Source organism: Oncorhynchus kisutch, linkage group LG3 (genome assembly GCF_002021735.2).
Source record: "Oncorhynchus kisutch isolate 150728-3 linkage group LG3, Okis_V2, whole genome shotgun sequence".
NCBI classification, from domain to species: domain Eukaryota; kingdom Metazoa; phylum Chordata; class Actinopteri; order Salmoniformes; family Salmonidae; genus Oncorhynchus; species Oncorhynchus kisutch.
In genome coordinates, this window is record NC_034176.2 from 4,415,971 (window position 1) to 4,442,675 (window position 26,705).

General features: G+C 45.4%; 1 protein-coding gene across 1 annotated transcript in view; it reads left to right on the forward strand.

Annotated features, from left to right (window-relative positions):
* Positions 1 to 26,705, forward strand: part of LOC109882980 (phosphatidate cytidylyltransferase 1) — a 61,653-nt gene that overhangs the window by 24,848 nt on the left and 10,100 nt on the right. Inside the window, exons 4-8 of the mRNA XM_031816626.1 lie at positions 458 to 555; positions 7,022 to 7,161; positions 14,918 to 14,976; positions 18,324 to 18,406; positions 22,018 to 22,105. Coding sequence (XP_031672486.1) covers positions 458 to 555; positions 7,022 to 7,161; positions 14,918 to 14,976; positions 18,324 to 18,406; positions 22,018 to 22,105 — 468 coding nt within the window. The remainder of the gene's footprint in view (positions 1 to 457; positions 556 to 7,021; positions 7,162 to 14,917; positions 14,977 to 18,323; positions 18,407 to 22,017; positions 22,106 to 26,705) is intronic.

The window sequence follows — 26,705 nt, forward strand, 5'->3', positions numbered from 1 at the left end:
AAGAATTGACTTTTTCTCACTCACTCTAAATGAAAACGGAATCTCCAAAAATGTTGGTACTTAAGCATTTGTATTATTATTTATTCATTTATGATTAAATAAAAGCAGGGTTGAAATATGCTCTTTGTTTACTGTTGTGCTATCATCAGATAATAGCATTTTATGCTTTCGCCGAAAAGCCTTTTTGAAATCTGGCATGTTGACTGGATTCACAACGAGTGTAGCTTTAATTTGGTATCTTACATGTGTGATTTAATGAAGGTTTGAATTTGTCGCTCTGCATTTTCCCTGGCTATTGGCCAAGTGGGACGCAAGCGTCCCGCCTATCCCGGAGAGGTAGGAGGAACCAAAGATGGTCTAAAAGATGGTCAAAAAAAAAAGTGATTATTTTATATGGGTTACCTCCCAAACACTGGTCCTAACTCCTCTTTCTCTCTCGTTCTCTCTCCTTGGCTAGGTGATGACCATCCAGATCAAGTGTTTTCAGGAGATCATAGATATCGGCTACAGAGTCTACCATTCCTACGAGCTGCCCTGGTTCAGGACACTCAGCTGGTAAGGACCGACTATCTTTCTCAGTTTCGATTATCCTTTTTTTTCACTCCCTCTTATCTCCCCCCCTCTCGTTTATCTCTCTCTGTCTCTCACTCTCTCTTCTCTTCTCTCTGGCCCCTCCCTCTCTCTCCCCCCTCTCGTTTATCTCTCTCTGTCTCTCACTCTCTATTCTCTTCTCTCTGGCCCCTCCTTCTCTCTCTCCCCCCTCTCGTTTTCTCTCTCTGTCTCTCACTCTGTCTCTCACTCTCTATTCTCTTCTCTCTGTCCCCCCCTTCTCTCAGGCCCCTCCTTCTCTCACCCCCCTCTCGTTTTTCTATCTCTCTCACTCTCTATTCTCTTCTCTCTGTCCCCTCCTTCTCTCTGGCCCCCCCTTCTCTCTCTCCCCCCTCGTTTTTCTCTCTCTGTCTCTCACTCTCTATTCTCTTCTCTCTGTCCCCCCTTCTCTCTCCCCCCTCGTTTTTCTCTCTCTGTCTCTCACTCTCTATTCTCTTCTCTCTGTACCCACCTTCTCTCTGTCCCCTCTCTCTCTCTTCTCCCCCCCCCTGTTTCTCGTCTCTGTGTCTCTGAAAAATAGAGAGCCATCAACTGTTTCCGGTTTTAATTATATGTGCGACTCTCCTGAGGCTAGGTTAGAGGACATAGAATGACCAACAGGAGACAGGGATACCATCTACACTTTATCACCAGACAGGAGACAGGGATACCATCTACACTTTATCACCAGACAGGAGACAGGAGACAGGGATACCATCTACACTTTATCACCACACAGGAGACAGGAGACAGGGATACCATCTACACTTTATCACCACACAGGAGACAGGGATACCATCTACACTTTATCACCAGACAGGAGACAGGAGACAGGGATACCATCTACACTTTATCACCAAACAGGAGACAGGAGACAGGGATACCATCTACACTTTATCACCAGACAGGAGACAGGGATACCATCTACACTTTATCACCAGACAGGAGACAGGGATACCATCTACACTTTATCACCAAACAGGAGACAGGGATACCATCTACACTTTATCACCAGACAGGAGACAGGGATACCATCTACACTTTATCACCAGACAGGAGACAGGAGACAGGGATACCATCTACACTTTATCACCAAACAGGAGACAGGGATACCATCTACACTTTATCACCAAACAGGAGACAGGAGACAGGAATACCATCTACACTTTATCACTAAACAGGAGACAGGGATACCATCTACACTTTATCACTAAACAGGAGACAGGGATACCATCTACACTTTATCACCAGACAGGAGACAGGGATACCATCTACACTTTATCACCACACAGGAGACAGGGATACCATCTACACTTTATCACCACACAGGAGACAGGGATACCATCTACACTTTATCACCACACAGGAGAAAGGGATACCATCTACACTTTATCACCACACAGGAGACAGGGATACCAGCTACACTTTATCACCAGACAGGAGACAGGGATACCATCTACACTTTATCACTAGACAGGAAACAGGGATACCATCTACACTTTATCACCAGACAGGAGACAGGGATACCATCTACACTTTATCACCAGACAGGAGACAGGGATACCATCTACACTTTATCACCAGACAGGAGACAGGAGACAGTGATACCATCTACACTTTATCACCAGACAGGAGACAGGAGACAGAGATACCATCTACACTTTATCACCAGACAGGAGACAGGGATACCATCTACACTTTATCACCAGACAGGAGACAGGGATACCATCTACACTTTATCACCAGACAGGAGACAGGGATACCATCTACACTTTATCACCACACAGGAGACAGGGATACCATCTACACTTTATCACCAAACAGGAGACAGGAGACAGGGATACCATCTACACTTTATCACCACACAGGAGACAGGGATACCATCTACACTTTATCACCACACAGGAGACAGGGATACCATCTGCACTTTATCACCAGACAGGAGACAGGGATAACATCTACACTTTATCACCAGACAGGAGACAGGAGACAGGGATACCATCTACACTTTATCACCAAACAGGAGACAGGGATACCATCTACACTTTATCACCAAACAGGAGACAGGAGACAGGAATACCATCTACACTTTATCACTAAACAGGAGACAGGGATACCATCTACACTTTATCACTAAACAGGAGACAGGGATACCATCTACACTTTATCACCAGACAGGAGACAGGGATACCATCTACACTTTATCACCAGACAGGAGACAGGGATACCATCTACACTTTATCACCAGACAGGAGACAGGGATACCATCTACACTTTATCACCACACAGGAGACATGAGACAGGGATACCATCTACACTTTATCACCAGACAGGAGAGAGGGATACCATCTACACTTTATCACCACACAGGAGACAGGGATACCATCTACACTTTATCACCAAACAGGAGACAGGAGACAGGGATACCATCTACACTTTATCACCACACAGGAGACAGGGATACCATCTACACTTTATCACCAGACAGGAGACAGGGATACCATCTACACTTTATCACCAGACAGGAGACAGGGATACCATCTACACTTTATCACCACACAGGAGACAGGGATACCATCTACACTTTATCACCAGACAGGAGACAGGGATACCATCTACACTTTATCACCAAACAGGAGACAGGGATACCATCTACACTTTATCACCAGACAGGAGACAGGGATACCATCTACACTTTATCACCACACAGGAGACAGGGATACCATCTACACTTTATCACCAGACAGGAGACAGGGATACCATCTACACTTTATCACCAGACAGGAGACAGGGATACCATCTACACTTTATCACCAGACAGGAGACAGGAGACAGGGATACCATCTACACTTTATCACCAGACAGGAGACAGGGATACCATCTACACTTTATCACCACACAGGAGACAGGGATACCATCTACACTTTATCACCACACAGGAGACAGGGATACCATCTACACTTTATCACCACACAGGAGACAGGGATACCATCTACACTTTATCACCAAACAGGAGACAGGAGACAGGGATACCATCTACACTTTATCACCACACAGGAGACAGGGATACCATCTACACTTTATCACTAGACAGGAGACAGTGATACCATCTACACGTTATCACTAGACAGGAGACAGGGATACCATCTACACTTTATCACTAGACAGGAGACAGGGATACCATCTACACTTTATCACCAGACAGGAGACAGGGATACCATCTACACTTTATCACCAGACAGGAGACAGGGATACCATCTACACTTTATCACCACACAGGAGACAGGGATACCATCTACACTTTATCACCACACAGGAGACAGGGATACCATCTACACTGTATCACTAAACAGGAGACAGGGATACCATCTACACTTTATCACCAGACAGGAGACAGGGATACCATCTACACTTTATCACCACACAGGAGACAGGGATACCATCTACACTTTATCACCACACAGGAGACAGGGATACCATCTACACTTTATCACCACACAGGAGACAGGGATACCATCTACACTTTATCACCACACAGGAGACAGGGATACCATCTACACTTTATCACCAGACAGGAGACAGGGATACCATCTACACTTTATCACTAGACAGGAGACAGGGATACCATCTACACTTTATCACTAGACAGGAAACAGGGATACCATCTACACTTTACCACTAGACAGGAGACAGGGATACCATCTACACTTTATCACCAGACAGGAGACAGGAGACAGTGATACCATCTACACTTTATCACCACACAGGAGACAGGAGACAGGGATACCATCTACACTTTATCACCAGACAGGAGACAGGGATACCATCTACACTTTATCACCACACAGGAGACAGGGATACCATCTACACTTTATCACCAGACAGGAGACAGGAGACAGGGATACCATCTACACTTTATCACCAAACAGGAGACAGGAGACAGGGATACCATCTACACTTTATCACCAAACAGGAGACAGGGATACCATCTACACTTTATCACTAGACAGGAGACAGGGATACCATCTACACTTTATCACCAGACAGGAGACAGGGATACCATCTACACTTTATCACCAGACAGGAGACAGGGAGACCATCTACACTTTATCACCAGACAGGAGTCAGGGATACCATCTACACTTTATCACCAGACAGGAGACAGGAGACAGGGATACCATCTACACTTTATCACCACACAGGAGACAGGGATACCATCTACACTTTATCACCAGACAGGAGACAGGGATAGCATCTACACTTTATCACCAGACAGGAGACAGGGATACCATCTACACTTTATCACCAGACAGGAGACAGGGATACCATCTACACTTTATCACCAGACAGGAGACAGGGATACCATCTACACTTTATCACCAGACAGGAGACAGGGATACCATCTACACTTTATCACCAGACAGGAGACAGGGATACCATCTACACTTTATCACCAGACAGGAGACAGGGATACCATCTACACTTTATCACCAGACAGGAGACAGGGATACCATCTACACTTTATCACCAGACAGGAGACAGGGATACCATCTACACTTTATCACCACACAGGAGACAGGGATACCATCTACACTTTATCACCAGACAGGAGACAGGGATACCATCTACACTTTATCACCAGACAGGAGACAGGGATACCATCTACACTTTATCACCAGACAGGAGACAGGGATACCATCTACACTTTATCACTAGACAGGAGACAGGGATACCATCTACACTTTATCACTAGACAGGAGACATGGATACCATCTACACTTTATCACCAGACAGGAGACAGGGATACCATCTACACTTTATCACCAGACAGGAGACAGGGATACCATCTACACTTTATCACCACACAGGAGACAGGGATACCATCTACACTTTATCACCACACAGGAGACAGGGATACCATCTACACTTTATTACCAGACAGGAGACAGGGATACCATCTACACTTTATCACCACACAGGAGACAGGAGACAGGGATACCATCTACACTTTATTACCAGACAGGAGACAGGGATACCATCTACACTTTATCACCAGACAGGAGACAGGGATACCATCTACACTTTATCACCAGACAGGAGACGGGGATACCATCTACACTTTATCACCACACAGGAGACAGGGATACCATCTACACTTTATTACCAGACAGGAGACAGGGATACCATCTACACTTTATCACCACACAGGAGACAGGAGACGGGGATACCATCTACACTTTATCATTAGACAGGAGACAGGGATTAGGCACTAACACGGGGTTAGGAAGTCCATGGTGGAGGCTTGTCCTTATAGGGCCTAGTGGTGAGTTGTGTTTAGGTGACGTGTCCTTATAGGAAGGGCCTAGTGGTGAGTTGTGTTGAGGTGACGTGTCCTTATAGGAAGGGCCTAGTGGTGAGTTGTGTGTAGGTGCCGTGTCCTTATAGGAAGGGCCTAGTGGTGAGTTGTGTGTAGGTGCCGTGTCCTTATAGGAAGGGCCTAGTGGTGAGTTGTGTTGAGGTGACGTGTCCTTATAGGAAGGGCCTAGTGGTGAGTTGTGTGTAGGTGCCGTGTCCTTATAGGAAGGGCCTAGTGGTGAGTTGTGTTGAGGTGCCGTGTCCTTATAGGAAGGGCCTAGTGGTGAGTTGTGTTGAGGTGCAGAGTTCTGACCTGTTGTCTCTCTTGACATCTTTGTCCAACTAAAGAACAGACTGTGTTGAGGGGGTTTGATATCCTCACCAGGTACAATCGTGTCTGACCAGGTCACATGACTCTAGCCCAGGGAAGAGTGTTCTGGAAGGGCCCTTGGCAACCCCCTAGCAACGGAGTACCCAGGACCAGAGGTGTGAATCCGGGGGATGGTAGAGTTCTGGAGAGTTTCTCTCTCTCTCTCTCTCGAAGTTTGTGCCTTTGTATCCCAGGGGACAGAGAGGGTTGGGTTTAACAGTCTCTCTGTCAAAAATGACGACTAGTTTTTATTTTTCAGGTAATAGTCTGAATATAGAGTCCCCCCCCCCCCCCCCCCTCCTTTATTTTTAGGTTTCTGTAGAGCAGAGCAACCTTTTCCCATAAAGGCACACAAACAAACTCATACACACCAAGGCTTGAGTTGAGCCAACCATGAGCAAATGTCACTGCCATGCTGGACGTTTTCATTTATTTTTGTTGTACCTTTTTTTATTTATTTAACTAGGCAAGTCCATTTGGAAAGTACACACGCAGCATGCCCTCTGAACAGCCTAACCCTTCACCACTTGAACTCTGACCTCTGAACAACAACAAAAAACAAACACACAAAACCAAAAAGGAATGAATACAATATCCTGGTTTTCCTTCAAGTACTTTTATCCTGATGATGATTTGTGTGAATTGATATTGACTTGTTTACCTTCCTTTTAATTATTATTATTATTATTATTGTTGTTTTTTTTAAAGGTACTTCCTGGTTTGTGTGAACTACTTCTTCTATGGTGAGACATTGGCGGAGTACTTTGGTGCGTTGGTGCAGAGAGAAGAACCGCTCCAGTTCCTGGTCCGATACCATAGATTTATCTCCTTCGCTGTCTACCTGGCAGGTGAGGCTCAGTGTAACGACATCGGCACCGTGAAGACAAGTGTAAGATAGATATATTAAATAACATTGTATTTGTCACATGCACCGAATACAACCATACAGAGGAAATGTTTAGTTACAAGCCCTTAACCAACAATTCCGTTTTTTAAGAAAAATACCTACAAAAGTAAGAAATAACACTTAAAAAGATGTATATATATATATATACATATAAGCCTGTGCAGTTCTTATCTCCATGGTGATATGAATCTGTGATTTGTTCCGCCCGGCCGCTGTTATAAAACGGTAATAAACCATAGACGTTAAACGGTCTGTCTGTAAATCTGTCCTAGGTCACTTGGTTCATGGAAAACAACAGTACTAATACACCGGTCTATAACGACGTTTGTGTGTGTGTGTATATAGGCACATTTTAACAGCCTAATTTAGAAACATGGGGTCATGAGAGAAACTATGAATGAAAGAACATCATGCTTGGTTCATAGAATCAGGGTTAGACTGAGTAACCGGTTTCTGTTTTCTTCCTGCATGCGCTATCTTTTGAACGGTTTAAGCTACAAAGTGAAAAACCCAAGCAGGTTCGCCTGGCACCTACTACCATACCCCTGTTCAAAGGCACCTACTACCATACCCCTGTTCAAAGGCACCTACTACCATACCCCTGTTCAAAGGCACCTACTACCATACCCTGTTCAAAGGCACCTACTACCATACCCCTGTTCAAAGGCACCTACTACCATACCCTGTTCAAAGGCACCTACTACCATACCCTGTTCAAAGGCACCTACTACCATACCCCTGTTCAAAGGCACCTACTACCATACCCTGTTCAAAGGCACCTACTACCATACCCTGTTCAAAGGCACCTACTACCATACCCCTGTTCAAAGGCACCTACTACCATACCCCTGTTCAAAGGCACCTACTACCATACCCTGTTCAAAGGCACCTACTACCATACCCCTGTTCAAAGGCACCTACTACCATACCCCTGTTCAAAGGCACCTACTACCATACCCTGTTCAAAGGCACCTACTACCATACCCTGTTCAAAGGCACCTACTACCATACCCCTGTTCAAAGGCACCTACTACCATACCCTGTTCAAAGGCACCTACTACCATACCCCTGTTCAAAGACACCTACTACCATACCCCTGTTCAAAGGCACCTACTACCATACCCTGTTCAAAGGCACCTACTACCATACCCCTGTTCAAAGGCACCTACTACCATACCCCTGTTCAAAGGCACCTACTACTAATCAACATCTGGTGAACTTCTCAATACCTTTCTGATGCGTTTCAGTCACTTCAAACCATACTGTCTTCAGATTGAAATTCCATCAAAAGCACTGCCAAGCCTGTCATCGTCCCCATTTTTTTTAAAGTTATCATTGGCTGTTGAATACACTTTTTTGTTTTTTTTTGTATCAAAATGGGGTCACGGACCAAAAAACGCTTGCAAACCTCTGGGCTAGCTACTACCCTGCAAACCAAAAAAATGAGTCTTGGAACATCGGGAGGTTGTGCCGTGTTCCCCTGGACGTCCTTAGGACGTCCCCTGTTTGCTGGGTAGTTTTATTGTAAAGACAAGGCCGACATAAAACATTTGACTACTGGACTGACTAAGTGCCTACACACTGCAGTTGGTGATTAACTAACAGGGCTATAAAGTATGTTTCTCAGATGCCTATGGACTCGGGTCAAAGAGCACTTCCATTATAACCATTAAGAAACAGACCACTATTGTCAGTTTCCCTCCTTCCTCACCTTATTGGTGTGTTAGCTAGTTAGGTGACTACATGACAACATTTTCTTTCTCCCTCCAGCTTCCTGCTGCAGCCTGGAAGATCAGATTCCAAAAATCTGCCAATAGATCTGATTTGGGTTGTCAATGTAAACACAGTCTTTGTGAATACAGGCCTTGGAGTGTCTTGTGATTTGACCCTGGCTGGAGTGTGACTGTCTGTCACAGCCAGTTAAAATCCACAGCTCTGCTGAACAGACTAAATCTGCCCGGCGACTCAATACGCAATGTCTTCCTAGGGGATCTCATATCGGCTGCTTGCATTATGTGGTGAAACCCGACACACAAATGAGGGTTTTAATCGACACCTTCAGCACAAATGTGACCGACCGGCTCGATTCGGTTTTATGTAGCAACTTTTGAAATAGTGTTAATTTTTTTTTTTTACATTAGATAGAAGTAGAGACTCAGAGAGAGAAAATGTTTTATCATACACTACAGTTGAGGAACAATCGGAAAGTAATTCTGCTTTGAAAGTTGATAAACTTATAACCCCACTTTTGAGAAAATGGCCCTTGAATGTTTTGGTACACCTACTGGAGAGCTCTTCTTTGTCTGCACCCGTTCACACCCTCTTAAGCCTTCAGCTTCACCCATCTCTTTATGGATTCACATGTGTGGCGAGACAGCCAGCTGACGTTAGCTAGCCAGCAGTACTAGCTAACAGAACACTTTAACTTGCAATGAAAATGACTCTGACAAAATTTGAAACGTATATCTGAAAATGTAGCTAGCTAGACTGTCTTTCGCTTCTCCTTCTCTGTCACGGATGCCACGGTTGCCCTTAGTTTGACGATATAATCCTGAGACGTTTGTTTTATACAACAGCCTTCTTTGTGTTCTCTTTTCAACTCCCTCTGCATATTTGAAACGAGTCACGAATTGAGTTCTATTAGCCCAGGTCCCACATCTGTTTGTGCTTTCTTGACAACTCGGCGTGACATTGGCAATATCAGTTTAGCAAGATCGCACAAACAGATTTGAGACCGGGGCTACAAATCTATAGCTCTTCAATCAATCCAATGGCGTTTTCTGAGGTTGCTTTGTTATTATTTTGTTTTGAGTAAACAGAGGAGAGAAGTGTATAGCACTTTGATAAAATACATTTTACGTAACGACGATGTCCGAGGGAACAAAATAGTGTTTGTTGTTAGTAGCTTCTTGGTTGTAATTATCCCAAACGGACAGTTTGACCAATTTATCGATTCCAGTTTTAAAAGACAATGTGATGTCCCGTTCATTCAATAGAGCAGGGAATGTCACGTGACTGTGTATAACCTCTCGCTGTTACGATCATCAGGCCTTCTACAGTGACTGATTGGTTAATAGTTTAAGGATGTAACGATTCACCGATACGCATCTGTCCCCGATTGTCTATACTTTTTTTTGCGATGTGCGCTGCATGGCCGAAGTCAGAGAAGATCTCTCCATTAAACTTCCAAACAATCAAAACCATCATTTTTTTTGTAATGGGGCGGGTGAAATCCAAAATTTGCTAAATATTCATTCGGTATGTCATAGCTAATTTGTAAAGAAGAAATATTGATATATGACTAGCTCAAACACTTAATCTGCAAAAATGACAAGTTAATTAGTGGGGGATGGTGATTTCAGAACCACAGTGGGGATAAAAACACACAGGCTACAATGACCCACAGTGGGGATACAAAACACACAGGCTACAATGACCCACAGTGGGGATACAAAACACACAGGCTACAATGACCCACAGTGGGGATACAAAACACATAGGCTACAATGACCCACAGTGGGGATACAAAACACACAGGCTACAATGACCCACAGTGGGGATACAAAACACACAGGCTACAATGACCCACAGTGGGGATACAAAACACACAGGCTACAATGACCCACAGTGGGGATACAAAACACACAGGCTACAATGACCCACAGTGGGGATACAAAACACACAGGCTACAATGACCCACAGTGGGGATACAAAACACACAGGCTACAATGACCCACAGTGGGGATGGGATACAAAACACACAGGCTACAATGACCCACAGTGGGGATACAAAACACACAGGCTACAATGACCCACAGTGGGGATACAAAACACACAGGCTACAATGACCCACAGTGGGGATACAAAACACACAGGCTACAATGACCCACAGTGGGGATACAAAACACACAGGCTACAATGACCCACAGTGGGGATACAAAACACACAGGCTACAATGACCCACAGTGGGGATACAAAACACACAGGCTACAATGACCCACAGTGGGGATACAAAACACACAGGCTACAATGACCCACAGTGGGGATACAAAACACACAGGCTACAATGACCCACAGTGGGGATACAAAACACACAGGCTACAATGACCCACAGTGGGGATACAAAACACACAGGCTACAATGACCCACAGTGGGGATACAAAACACACAGGCTACAATGACCCACAGTGGGGATACAAAACACACAGGCTACAATGACCCACAGTGGGGATACAAAACACACAGGCTACAATGACCCACAGTGGGGATACAAAACACACAGGCTACAATGACCCACAGTGGGGATACAAAACACACAGGCTACAATGACCCACAGTGGGGATACAAAACACACAGGCTACAATGACCCACAGTGGGGATACAAAACACACAGGCTACAATGACCCACAGTGGGGATACAAAACACACAGGCTACAATGACCCACAGTGGGGATACAAAACACACAGGCTACAATGACCCACAGTGGGGATACAAAACACACAGGCTACAATGACCCACAGTGGGGATACAAAACACACAGGCTACAATGACCCACAGTGGGGATACAAAACACACAGGCTACAATGACCAAAAATCTAATGGGGGGTGGTAGTCTCCTATATGGCTTTAATCTGATGGGGGTGGTAGTCTCCTTTATGGCTTTAATCTGATGGGGGTGGTAGTCTCCTATATGGCTTTAATCTGATGGGGGTGGTATTCTACTTTATGGCTTTAATCTGATGGGGGTGGTAGTCTCCCTTATGGCTATAATCTGGTAGTGGGGTGGTAGTCTCCTTTATGGCTCTAATCTGGGAGTAGTGGGGTGATAGTCTCCTTTATGGCTCTAATCTGGTAGTGGGGTGGTAGTCTCCCTTATGTCTCTAATCTGGCAGTAGTGGGGTGGTAGTCTCCTTTATGGTTCAAATCAGGTACCTACACCATAGATATACGCTGAGTGCACAGTTATTAGACAAATTGTATTCCTCACGATTCATTTTATTGTTGAACAAACACAATGGTCTTAGTCAATCCAAAATGTAATTGAACCTCAACCCGGAATGTTAAACAAAGGAAAAGTGAGTCATGTCTTTCTCAGGGGAAATATATAAGTGTGCGCAATTATTAGGCAACTAAATACCAAAAATAATTTCTCCCAACTCGCTTGTTTATTCTCAATTTTTAGAATAAGGGTAACAAATAAGTTATACCAAATGACAATTAAATTTTAAAAAAATTGGCCTTTCAAAAATATTCAATGACCGATATGGCCACCTTTTTCTTTTCTGTTAATGTCATGAGCCTTCCTTCCATGGAGTCTGTCAGTTTCTTGATTTGTTCACGATCACCTTTCGCTGAGGCAGCAACCACAGCCTCCCAAATGCTGTTCAAAGAGGTGTATTGTCTTCCCTCACTGTAAATCTCACATTTTGAGAAGGGCCCCACAAGTTCCCAATAGGATTTAAGTCGGGAGAGAAAGGAGGGCCAAGTCATTATTCAGGCATCTTTGAGGCCCTTGCTGGTTAGCCAAGCAGTGGAGTACTGGGATGCGTGTGATGGAGCATTGTCCTGCATAAAGATCATGGCGTTCTTGAATGCTGAGGACTTCTTCCTGTACCACTGCTTGAAGAAAGAATGTTCCAGAAACTGGCAGTAGGTTTGGGAGTTGAGTTTCAGTCCATCTTCAACCCGAAAAGGTCCAACTACCTCATCCTTAATGATAGCAGCCCATACCAGTACCCCTCCTTCACCTAGCTGGCGCCTGACTCAAAGTGGTGCCCCTGTGTCCATTGCTGATCCAGCCACGGCCCCATCCATCTGGTCCATCAAGAGTCATTCTCATTACATCTGTCCATAAAATACCTTTTTGGGCAAAGAAATACCTGAAGATTTTTGTCAATCTTGACGCTTCAACCTCTGAATCTACTTCAGTGGTGGTCGTGTTTCAGCCTTCTTGACCTTAGTCATGTCTGAGCTTTTGATACCTTGTACACTCCAGGTAGGTTGTACCTCTGGACTCTCCAGGTAGGTTGTACTCCAGGACTCTCCAGGTAGGTTGTACTCCAGGACTCTCCAGGTAGGTTGTACTCCAGGACTCTCCAGGTAGGTTGTACTCCAGGATTCTCCAGGTAGGTTGTACTTCTGGACTCTCCAGGTAGGTTGTACCTCTGGACTCTCCAGGTAGGTTGTACCTCTGGACTCTCCAGGTAGGTTGTACCTCTGGACTCTCCAGGTAGGTTGTACCTCTGGACTCTCCAGGTAGGTTGTACCTCTGGACTCTCCAGGTAGGTTGTACCTCTGGACTCTCCAGGTAGGTTGTACCTCTGGACTCTCCAGGTAGGTTGTACCTCTGGACTCTCCAGGTAGGTTGTACCTCTGGACTCTCCAGGTAGGTTGTACCTCTGGACTCTCCAGGTAGGTTGCAGTTCTGGACTCTCCAGGTAGGTTGCAGTTCAGGACTCTCCAGGTAGGTTGTACCTCTGGACTCTCCAGGTAGGTTGCAGTTCTGGACTCTCCAGGTAGGTTGCAGTTCAGGACTCTCCAGGTAGGTTGTACCTCAGGACTCTCCAGGTAGGTTGTACTCCAGGACTCTCCAGGTAGGTTGTACTCCAGGACTCTCCAGGTAGGTTGTACTCCAGGATTCTCCAGGTAGGTTGTACCTCTGGACTCTCCAGGTAGGTTGTACCTCTGGACTCTCCAGGTAGGTTGTACCTCTGGACTCTCCAGGTAGGTTGCAGTTCTGGACTCTCCAGGTAGGTTGTACCTCAGGACTCTCCAGGTAGATTGCTGTTCAGGACACTCCGGGTAGATTGCTGTTCAGGACTATGTTGGCGCTGGAGGATAATGGGTCCCTGGTAGCTTGACGGTTAATTCTTCTGCAGTTCATTTAGCTCCTTTTCTTCTCCATGCGTTGGTTTTTGCGGCCCCCAGTTGACAATTCGCAACAAAACGTTTGATTGTCCGGTCGTCACGCCTCAATAGTTTAGTTTTCAAGAGTGTTGCATCCGTCTGAAAGGCTTTTTTGAAATTGACTTTTCAGTGTTTGTTTAAATGTATTTTTACCTGAGGTAATGAAGCTTGCCTAATAATTATGCACACCTTTTGATATAAGGCGTTATTCACTTTAACCACACCCTCCCTCATTACACAAATACATTGCATATCACCTGAAAATGATTCAAACCCAATAAGCATTCAAGTTCATATGGTTTTGGAGTTGGAAAATGTGTATAGAAACAATGATAAGATCAGAATACTCACTTGCCTAATAAATGTGCACGCAGTGTACATCATTCTCTCTCTCTCTCTCTCTCTCCACACACACACACACACACACACACACACACACACACACACACACACACACACGTCAGCTTAGACATATCCAGCCCGTGAGTTTCCCATCAGCAGTTGATTTGAACTTGAAAAGAAATGTCACATTTTGATTCTCATTGATTCACTGAATTGTTTTCGAATGTAAACCTCTTAGTTTCCTGTATGGTAATGGAGTCCATGTATCTATATGCGTATATCAAATCGTCTCGAAAGATGCACATCCCTATTGATACCCCACTGCAACAGATTAAAGAGGGGGGGGGGGGGCTGTGGAATGATGATGATGATGATGATGATGAGGATGTTGTTCTTTCCCTCCATCCTTTGCAGAGAAACTGACCGCATGTTATTTGATTTTTCACAGGTTTCTGCATGTTTGTTCTGAGTTTAGTGAAGAAGCATTACCGCCTGCAGTTTTACATGGTGTGTATGAGTCACGTAACCCTGGATACCACTGACTGACTAACATCCTGGTACTCTGCATGCCATACCGTACAGCAGGGTTCCCCAACTACATCCAGCCACGGATGGTCAGGTGGCTGGAACATGGGTTTTAAATCATTTCTACAGTGCAAATTGACAGAAAACCAGAATCATTTCAAACTTTTATAACGTTGGGATACGATCACCTCTTTTATGTTTGGGAATACTTGGATCAGATTTCCTAAATTTAAAATCAATTTGAGTTGATTTCCTGTTTTCTTTTATTTTTTAATATCCAACAACGAAAATAATAAAATAAATATATACTGTACCAGTCAAACGTTTGGAATCACCTACTCATTCCAGGGTTTGTCTTTATTTTTTACTATCAGTTGTGTGTCTGATGTGGTGCCTTGCCTTCTCATCCTTGAGGCATTCAACTACTGTTGCAAAACAGGTCCTTCTGAAGTCACTGTGTGAGCGCTTCACATGCGATATGGCCTCACATTTTTTTTTTTAAAGCTTATGGCCATTCACAATATACATCTACATATTATTACTATTATTTTTTACTATTTGCTACGTTGTTAAAATAATAGTGAAGACGTCAAACTGTGAAATAACACATATGGAATCATGTAGTAACCAAAAAAGTGTTAAAGCAAATCAAAATGTATTTATATATTTTAGATTCTTCAAAGTAGCCACGCTTTGCCTTGATGACAGCTTTGCACACTCGTGGCATTCTCTCAACCAGCTTTGTGAGGTAGTCACCTGGAATGCATTTCAATTAACAGGTGTGTCTTGTTAAAGGTTAATTTGTAGAATTTCTTTCCTTAATGTGTTTGAGCCAGTCAGTTGTGTTGTGACAAGGTAGGGGTGGTATACAGAAGATAGCCCTATTTGGTAAAAGACCAAGTCCATATTATGGCAAGAACATCTCAAATAAGCAAAGAGAAATGACAGTCCATCATTACTTTAAGGTCAGTCAATGTGGAAAATGTAAAGAACTTTGAAAGTTTCTTCAAGTGCAGTCGCAAGAACCATCAAGCGCTATGATGAAACTGAGTTCATTAGAGTTAACTGCACCTCAGATAGCAGCCCAAATAAATGCTTCACAGATTTCAAGTAACAGACTCATCTCAACATCAACTGTTCAGAGGAGACTGTGTGAATCAGGCCTTCATGGTCGAATTGCAGCAAAGAAACCACTACTAAAGGACACCAATAAGAAGAGACTTGCTTGGGCCAGAAAACATGAGCAATGGACATTAGACGGGTGGAAATCCAAATTTGCGATTTTTATTTTCCTACTGCCGTGTCTTTGTGAGACGTAGAGTAGGTGAACGGATGATCTCCGCATGTGTGGTTCCCACCGTGAAGCATGGAGGAGGAGGAGGTGTGATGGTGTGGGCGTGCTTTGCTGGTGACACTGTCTGTGATTTATTTAGGCACACTTAACCAGCATGGCTACCACAGCATTCTGCAGCAGCGATACGCAATCCCATCTGGTTTGCTCTTAGTGGGAATATCATTCGTTTTTCAACAGGACAATGACCCAAAACACACCTCCAGGCTGTGTAAGGGCTATTTGAGTGCTGCATCAGATGACCTGGCCTCCACAATCACCTGACCTCAACCCAATTAAGATGGTTTGGGATGAGTTGGACCGCAGAGTGAAGGAAAAGCAGCCAACAAGGGCTCAAGACTGTTGGAAAAGCATTCCAGGTGAAGCTGGTTGAGAGAATGCCAAGAGTGTGCAAAGCTGTCATCAAGGCAAAGGGTGGCTACTTTGAAGAATCAAAAATATATTTTGATTTGTTTAACACATTCTTGTTTACTACATGATTCCATATGTGTTATTTCATCGTTTTGATGTCTTCACTATTATTCTACAATGTAGAAGATGGTAAAAATAAAGAAAAACCCTAGAATGAGTAGGTGTGTCCAAACTTTGGACTGGTACTGTGTATATATTTATTTTTTGCCCAAAAAACATTGAGAACTCCCTCTTGTTGGGGAACCTTACTTTACAGTATATACTGCCTCCTATTGGGGAACCCCACTATACAGCTCCCTCCTATTGGGGAACCCCACTATACAGCTCCCTCCTATTGGGGAACCCCACTATACAGCTCCCTCCTATTGGGGAACCCCACTATACAGCTCCCTCCTATTGGGGAACCCCACTATACAGCTCCCTCCTATTGGGGAACCCCACTATACAGCTCCCTCCTATTGGGGAACCCCACTATACAGCTCCCTCCTATTGGGGAACCCCACTATACAGCTCCCTCCTATTGGGGAACCCCACTATACAGCTCCCTCCTATTGGGGAACCCCACTATACAGCTCCCTCCTATTGGGGAACCCCACTATACAGCTCCCTCCTATTGGGGAACCCCACTATACAGCTCCCTCCTATTGGGGAACCCCACTATACAGCTCCCTCCTATTGGGGAACCCCACTATACAGCTCCCTCCTATTGGGGAACCCCACTATACAGCTCCCTCCTATTGGGGAACCCCACTATACAGCTCCCTCCTATTGGGGAACCCCACTATACAGCTCCCTCCTATTGGGGAACCCCACTATACAGCTCCCTCCTATTGGGGAACCCCACTATACAGCTCCCTCCTATTGGGGAACCCCACTATACAGCTCCCTCCTATTGGGGAACCCCACTATACAGCTCCCTCCTATTGGGGAACCCCACTATACAGCTCCCTCCTATTGGGGAACCCCACTATACAGCTCCCTCCTATTGGGGAACCCCACTATACAGCTCCCTCCTATTGGGGAACCCTATTCCCTATGTATTGCACCACTGTTGACCTTGACCACTGTTTTTGACCTTTTGAGTGGAAAGTGGAGCACTACATAGTGAAATGATAAATACATTTGACAACTCTCTCTCTCTGGACTAAACAGTAGGTGCACTACATGGGATGATGTTTCAGACTCGCCAGCATGACACACACACACACTAGTGTGCGGTGTATTAGCCTACCATAGATATCAGTGGGTGTAGTGGTGTGGAGTGACAGCCTTGCCGATCTTGATACTGTATTTCTATATCTATTGCCTGCCTGTCTAGATGCTGTATTTCTATATCTATTGCCTGCCTGTCTAGATGCTGTATTTCTATAGCCTGCCTATCTATATACTGTATTTCTATAGCCTGCCTAGCTAGATGCTGTTTTTTTGTATCTGTTGCCTGCCTATCTAGATACTGTATTTCTATAACTTGTCTGCCTATCTCTGCATTCTACGTACCAACATTTTTATTGTGAGTGGTCAGGCTACATTCCCCATGGCTAACTGTGTGTGTGGTTTACCCCTGCAGTTTGCGTGGACCCATGTTACCCTACTGATAGTGGTGACTCAGTCTCACTTGGTCATCCAGAACCTGTTTGAAGGAATGATCTGGTAAGAGACACACACAGCAAACACAACACACCCAGAAACCCTTCTCTCCTCTTCACTAATACTGTAGTAGTCTGATTCTCTGATACTGTAGTAGTCTGCTTCTCTTCACTGACACTGTAGTAGTCTGATTTCACCATCTGAGCCCTATGGTAGTTAGCCCTATGGTAGTCAGCCCTGAGCCCTATGGTAGTTAGCCCTATGGTAGTCAGCCCTGAGCCCTATGGTAGTTAGCCCTATGGTAGTCAGCCCTGAGCCCTATGGTAGTCAGCCCTATGGTAGTCAGCCCTGAGCCCTATGGTAGTCAGCCCTATGGTAGTCAGCCCTGAGCCCTATGGTAGTTAGCCCTATGGTAGTCAGCCCTGAGCCCTATGGTAGTCAGCCCTATGGTAGTCAGCCCTATGGTAGTTAACCCTATGGTAGTCAGCCCTGAGCCCTATGGTAGTCAGCCCTATGGTAGTTAGCCCTGTGGTAGTCAGCCCTGAGCCCTATGGTAGTCAGCCCTATGGTAGTCAGCCCTCAGCCCTATGGTAGTCAGCCCTATGGTAGTCAGCCCTCAGCCCTATGGTAGTCAGCCCTATGGTAGTCAGCACTGAGCCCTATGGTAGTCAGCCCTATGGTAGTCAGCACTGAGCCCTATGGTAGTCAGCCCTATGGTAGTCAGCCCTATGGTAGTCACCCCTGTGGTAGTTAGCGCTGGGCCCTACGGTAGTCAGCACTCAGCCCTATGGTAGTCAGCCCTCAGCCCAATGGTAGTCAGCTCTATGGTAGTCAGCCCTCAGCCCTATGGTAGTCAGCCCTCAGCCCTATGGTAGTCAGCTCTATGGTAGTCAGCCCTCAGCTCTATGGTAGTCAGCCCTCAGCCCAATGGTAGTCAGCTCTATGGTAGTCAGCCCTCAGCCCAATGGTAGTCAGCTCTATGGTAGTCAGCCCTATGGTAGTCAGCCCTCAGCCCAATGGTAGTCAGCTCTATGGTAGTCAGCCCTCAGCCCAATGGTAGTCAGCTCTATGGTAGTCAGCCCTCAGCCCTATGGTAGTCAGCTCTATGGTAGTCAGCCCTCAGCCCTATGGTAGTCAGCCCTCAGCCCTATGGTAGTCAGCTCTATGGTAGTCAGCCCTCAGCCCTATGGTAGTCAGCCCTCAGCCCAATGGTAGTCAGCTCTATGGTAGTCAGCCCTCAGCCCAATGGTAGTCAGCCCTATGGTAGTCAGCCCTCAGCCCAATGGTAGTCAGCTCTATGGTAGTCAGCCCTCAGCCCTATGGTAGTCAGCCCTCAGCCCAATGGTAGTCAGCTCTATGGTAGTCAGCCCTATGGTAGTCAGCCCTCAGCCCTATGGTAGTCAGCTCTATGGTAGTCAGCCCTCAGCTCTATGGTAGTCAGCCCTCAGCTCTATGGTAGTCAGCCCTCAGCTCTATGGTAGTCAGCCCTCAGCCCTATGGTAGTCAGCCCTCAGCCCTATGGTAGTCAGCCCTCAGCTCTATGGTAGTCAGCCCTCAGCTCTATGGTAGTCAGCCCTATGGTAGTCAGCCCTCAGCTCTATGGTAGTCAGCTCTATGGTAGTCAGCCCTCAGCTCTATGGTAGTCAGCCCTCAGCTCTATGGTAGTCAGCCCTATGGTAGTCAGCCCTCAGCTCTATGGTAGTCAGCTCTATGGTAGTCAGCCCTCAGCTCTATGGTAGTCAGCCCTCAGCCCTATGGTAGTCAGCCCTCAGCTCTATGGTAGTCAGCCCTATGGTAGTCAGCCCTATGGTAGTCAGCCCTCAGCTCTATGGTAGTCAGCCCTCAGCCCTATGGTAGTCAGCCCTCAGCCCTATGGTAGTCAGCCCTCAGCTCTATGGTAGTCAGCCCTCAGCTCTATGGTAGTCAGCCCTCAGCCCTATGGTAGTCAGCCCTCAGCTCTATGGTAGTCAGCCCTCAGCTCTATGGTAGTCAGCCCTCAGCCCTATGGTAGTCAGCCCTCAGCCCTATGGTAGTCAGCCCTCAGCCCTATGGTAGTCAGCCCTCAGCTCTATGGTAGTCAGCCCTCAGCTCTATGGTAGTCAGCTCTATGGTAGTCAGCTCTATGGTAGTCAGCCCTCAGCTCTATGGTAGTCAGCTCTATGGTAGTCAGCCCTCAGCTCTATGGTAGTCAGCCCTCAGCTCTATGGTAGTCAGCTCTATGGTAGTCAGCCCTCAGCTCTATGGTAGTCAGCCCTCAGCTCTATGGTAGTCAGCCCTCAGCTCTATGGTAGTCAGCCCTCAGCCCTATGGTAGTCAGCCCTCAGCCCTATGGTAGTCAGCCCTCAGCCCTATGGTAGTCAGCCCTCAGCTCTATGGTAGTCAGCCCTCAGCCCTATGGTAGTCAGCCCTATGGTAGTCAGCCCTCAGCCCAATGGTAGTCAGCCCTATGGTAGTCAGCCCTCAGCTCTATGGTAGTCAGCCCTCAGCCCTATGGTAGTCAGCCCTCAGCCCTATGGTAGTCAGCCCTCAGCCCTATGGTAGTCAGCCCTCAGCTCTATGGTAGTCAGCCCTCAGCTCTATGGTAGTCAGCTCTATGGTAGTCAGCCCTCAGCTCTATGGTAGTCAGCCCTCAGCTCTATGGTAGTCAGCTCTATGGTAGTCAGCCCTCAGCTCTATGGTAGTCAGCCCTCAGCTCTATGGTAGTCAGCCCTCAGCTCTATGGTAGTCAGCCCTCAGCCCTATGGTAGTCAGCCCTCAGCCCTATGGTAGTCAGCCCTCAGCCCTATGGTAGTCAGCCCTCAGCTCTATGGTAGTCAGCCCTCAGCTCTATGGTAGTCAGCTCTATGGTAGTCAGCTCTATGGTAGTCAGCCCTCAGCTCTATGGTAGTCAGCCCTCAGCTCTATGGTAGTCAGCCCTCAGCTCTATGGTAGTCAGCCCTCAGCTCTATGGTAGTCAGCCCTCAGCTCTATGGTAGTCAGCCCTCAGCTCTATGGTAGTCAGCCCTCAGCCCTATGGTAGTCAGCCCTCAGCTCTATGGTAGTCAGCTCTATGGTAGTCAGCCCTCAGCTCTATGGTAGTCAGCCCTCAGCTCTATGGTAGTCAGCTCTATGGTAGTCAGCCCTCAGCTCTATGGTAGTCAGCCCTCAGCTCTATGGTAGTCAGCCCTCAGCTCTATGGTAGTCAGCCCTCAGCCCTATGGTAGTCAGCCCTCAGCTCTATGGTAGTCAGCCCTCAGCTCTATGGTAGTCAGCCCTCAGCCCTATGGTAGTCAGCCCTCAGCCCTATGGTAGTCAGCCCTCAGCTCTATGGTAGTCAGCCCTCAGCTCTATGGTAGTCAGCCCTCAGCTCTATGGTAGTCAGCCCTCAGCTCTATGGTAGTCAGCCCTCAGCTCTATGGTAGTCAGCCCTATGGTAGTCAGCCCTATGGTAGTCAGCCCTCAGCTCTATGGTAGTCAAATACATGAGGTCCTCCTCATGGCTCTGTATTCAAACTGTATTTTGTAAAAAAAAAGATATGTCTGTAAACGGTCAAGATGCTCGTTGGTCAAATGTAAAGGTAATGTTAGGTTGGAGTTGACGTGTTTGAATGTTGTTTTTCTGTTGGAGTTGACGTGTTTGAATGTTGTTTTTCTGTTAGGTTGGAGTTGACGTGTGTTTGAATGTTGTTTTCCAGGTTCCTTGTCCCTGTCTCCATAGTGATCTGCAATGACATCATGGCCTACCTGTTTGGTTTCTTCTTTGGCAGGACACCACTCATTAAGGTACATTTACTGTATATTGTATTTTATTATACACCCAGTGGCCAGTTTATTGGGTACATCACCCTCGTTCACCAAAATGGATGGCTCCTACAGACAGTGAGTCACGTGGCTGTATAAAGCAGGCAGACAGGCATCGAGGCATTCAGTTACTGATCGATTAAGCGTTAGAATGGACAAAACTAGTGACCTAAACGACTTTGAGGGTGATATGATCGTCGGTGCCAGGCGTGCGGGTTCCATTATCCCAGAAACGGCAGCCCTCCTAGGCTTTTCACGCACGACAGTGTCTAGGGTTTTACCTAGAATGATGCGACAAACAAAAAACACATCCAGTCAGCGGCAGTCCTGTGGGCGAAAAACAGCTCGTCGATGAGAGATCGAAGGAGAATGGGAAGCTGCATGCAAGCTAACAGGTGAATAACGGCATCTCGGAACGCACAACTTGTCGGTCCTCGTCACTGATTGGCTATTGCAGCAGAAGACCACACCGGGGTTCCTCTCCTATCAGATTAAAACAAGAAGCTGCTGCTCCAGTCGGCATGACATCATCAACACTGGACCATTGAAGAGAGCAAAAACATGGCCTGGTCCGACGAATCCCAGTTCCTGTTGCGTCACGCCGATGGCCGAGTCAGGATTTGGCGTAAGCAGCATCAGTCCATGGACCCATCCTGCCTGGTGTCAACGGTACCGGCTGGTGACGGTAGTTCTGGGGGATGTTTTTTCCATCCTGCTTGGTGTTAACGGTACTGGCTGGTGACGGTGGTTCTGGGGGATGTTTTTTCCATCCTGCTTGGTGTTAACGGTACTGGCTGGTGACGGTGGTTCTGGGGGATGTTTTTTCCATCCTGCTTGGTGTTAACGGTACTGGCTGGTGACGGTGGTTCTGGGGGATGTTTTTTTGGCACCGGTAGGCCTGTAAATATAGGACATACTTTTTCTAAAAAGTAAATATATCCATAAAATATCCATGTGACATTGTTATACAAGGATATACAGTGCCTTGCGAAAGTATTCGGCCCCCTTGAACTTTGCGACCTTTTGCCACATTTCAGGCTTCAAACATAAAGATATAAAACGGTATTTTTTTGTGAAGAATCAACAACAAGTGGGACACAATCATGAAGTGGAACGACATTTATTGGATATTTCAAACTTTTTTAACAATTCAAAAACTGAAAAATTGGGCGTGCAAAATGATTCAGCCCCTTTACTTTCAGTGCAGCAAACTCTCTCCAGAAGTTCAGTGAGGATCTCTGAATGATCCAATGTTGACCTAAATGACTAATGATGATAAATACAATCCACCTGTGTGTAATCAAGTCTCCGTATAAATGCACCTGCACTGTGATAGTCTCAGAGGTCCGTTAAAAGCGCAGAGAGCATCATGAAGAACAAGGAACACACCAGGCAGGTCCGAGATACTGTTGTGAAGAAGTTTAAAGCCGGATTTGGATACAAAAAGATTTCCCAAGCTTTAAACATCCCAAGGAGCACTGTGCAAGCGATAATATTGAAATGGAAGGAGTATCAGACCACTGCAAATCTACCAAGACCTGGCCGTCCCTCTAAACTTTCAGCTCATACAAGGAGAAGACTGATCAGAGATGCAGCCAAGAGGCTCATGATCACTCTGGATGAACTGCAGAGATCTACAGCTGTATATTGCACAAATCTGGCCTTTATGGAAGAGTGGCAAGAAGAAAGCCATTTCTTAAAGATATCCATAAAAAGTGTCATTTAAAATTTGCCACAAGCCACCTGGGAGACACACCAAACATGTGGAAGAAGGTGCTCTGGTCAGATGAAACCAAAATTGAACTTTTTGGCAACAATGCAAAACGTTATGTTTGGCGTAAAAGCAACACAGCTCATCACCCTGAACACACTATCCCCACTGTCAAACATGGTGGTGGCAGCATCATGGTTTGGGCCTGCTTTTCTTCAGCAGGGACAGGGAAGATGGTTCAAATTGATGGGAAGATGGATGGAGCCAAATACAGGACCATTCTGGAAAACCTGATGGAGTCTGCAAAAGACCTGAGACTGGGATGGAGATTTGTCTTCCAACAAGACAATGATCCAAAACATAAAGCAAAATCTACAATGGAATGGTTCAAAAATAAACATATCCAGGTGTTAGAATGGCCAAGTCAAAGTCCAGACCTGAATCCAATCGAGAATCTGTGGAAAGAACTGAAAACTGCTGTTCACAAATGCTCTCCATCCAACCTCTCTGAGCTCGAGCTGTTTTGCAAGGAGGAATGGGAAAAAATGTCAGTCTCTCGATGTGCAAAACTGATAGAGACATACCCCAAGCGACTTACAGCTGTAATCGCAGCAAAAGGTGGCGCTACAAAGTATTAACTTAAGGGGGCTGAATAATTTAGCACACCCAATTTTTCAGTTTTTGATTTGTTAAAAAAGTTTGAAATATCCAATAAATGTCGTTCCACTTCATGATTGTGTCCCACTTGTTGTTGATTCTTCACAAAAAAAATACAGTTTTATATCTTTATGTTTGAAGCCTGAAATGTGGCAAAAGGTCGCAAAGTTCAAGGGGGCCGAATACTTTCGCAAGGCACTGTATCATGACATTTCAAATTATTCATTTCAATAAAAACAAACTTTTCAATATAGTTTTTAATGACGCTAAATAAAACAGACCGGTAGCATGTAGCATGTAGCTTGTTGTTTACAGTATGTTGGCCAATCAAAGTGACTAACTTCACAGTCAGAGGCGTCATGTGTAGCAGGAGTTCACTAATACAGATGAAAATAAAATCACAGAATTAAAAGTGAAATAATGAAGGAGTATGCTACAACGAGCAACCAACAGGTAGGCTGTTTATTTTTTTTTATGAATCTGTTTCTGGGCTGGAAAGTGTAGCATGTAACGTTAGCCTAGCTAGCTAGCTAGCTTCTGTAGGCTACTCCATTCAAGACCGCCACATGTAACGTTAGCCTAGCTAGCTAGCTAGCTTCTGTAGGCTACTCCATTCAAGACCGCCACATGTAACGTTAGCCTAGCTAGCTAGCTAGCTTCTGTAGGCTACTCCATTCAAGACCGCCACATGTAACGTTAGCCTAGCTAGCTAGCTTCTGTAGGCTACTCCATTCAAGACCGCCACATGTAACGTTAGCCTAGCTAGCTAGCTTCTGTAGGCTACTCCATTCAAGACCGCCACTGTTTTGAATTGATGATACATTTTTTGGCTGGACTTCCTGGGCTGGTGTTGCTGACTTACCCGTGGTCTGCTGTTGTGAGGCCGGTTGTGGACTTCCTGGGCTGGTGTTGCTGACTTACCCGTGGTCTGCTGTTGTGAGGCCGGTTGTGGACTTCCTGGGCTGGTGTTTGCTTACTTACCCGTGGTCTGCTGATTGTGAGGCCGGTTGGACGTACTGCCCAAATTCCCTCAAATTAGGTGACCTATGGTAGAGAAATTAACATTAAATGATCTGGCAACCGCTCTGGTGGAAATTCCTGCAGTCAGCATGCCAATTTGCACAACCCCTCAAAACTTGAGACATTTGTGGCGTTGTGTTGTGTGACAAAACTGCACATTTTAGAGTAGCCTTTTAATGTCCCCAGCACAAGGTGCACCTGTGTAATGATCGTGCTTCTTGATATGCCACACTTGTTAGCTGGATGGATTATTTTGGCAAAGGAGAAAAAGCTCACTGACAGGGATGTAAAACAAATGTATGCACAACATTTGAGAGAAATAATTTTTTTATGAGTATAAAACATTTCTGAGATCTTTTATTTCAGATCATAAAACATGGGACCAACACATGTTTGCGTTTTATATTTTTGTTCAGTGTACATGGTCCCCCCCTGTCTTGACTACATCAAACCGAGAGTAGCTAGCCAGCTAACGTTAGCTAGGCTAATTGAGACTACATAGCTTCAACTGTGCGTTTTCTCCCCGTCCCGAATCCTACAGTAAATAACTCCGTTCAGATGAATAAGTAGCAGTCTTCCTGATGGCTCCTTGGTGTTGTAGCCTGCCCTTCTCATTTTAGTTCTGTCATTTTAATTCCATCTTCCATTGATTTAGCCTAGATATCTCTTCATAACTTGGAACAGGGAGGCTGTAACTCTGACTGTAGCCTAGTGCTGGTTTGTTGACTTGCAACTGGATGACAACAACAAGCTAACATGGCATCACTCTCGTGAAAAGCAAGAGAACCAGCAGGATAAATTATTCAATTTTCTATCTCCGCGGGAAGCGTGACGTTAACCATCTGCATTGTGAATTCATGTGGCATTTTATGAATCTTATCGTTTTAATGGACATTCTTGTTTTTTATGTAACATTTTTTTGGGACAAAATTGTCCATTTGTCACACCCATAGTGTGAAACACTGTCATTCCTGTTTGAAAGATGGTTCCTGTATCTGTCTCTACTCGACGCCACAATTCAGTTTCCTAGTCACTCAGTTCAGGAAGTGGAATTTGCCATTTTAAAATCAATTTATGCATTTAAAAATATTTTTAAAAGACCTCATTGGAAGAAATGAAATAATTATCATAACATGCGTTAAAAATTAAATGTATTATTATTATTATTGTTATTTATTATTGTTGTTATTTATT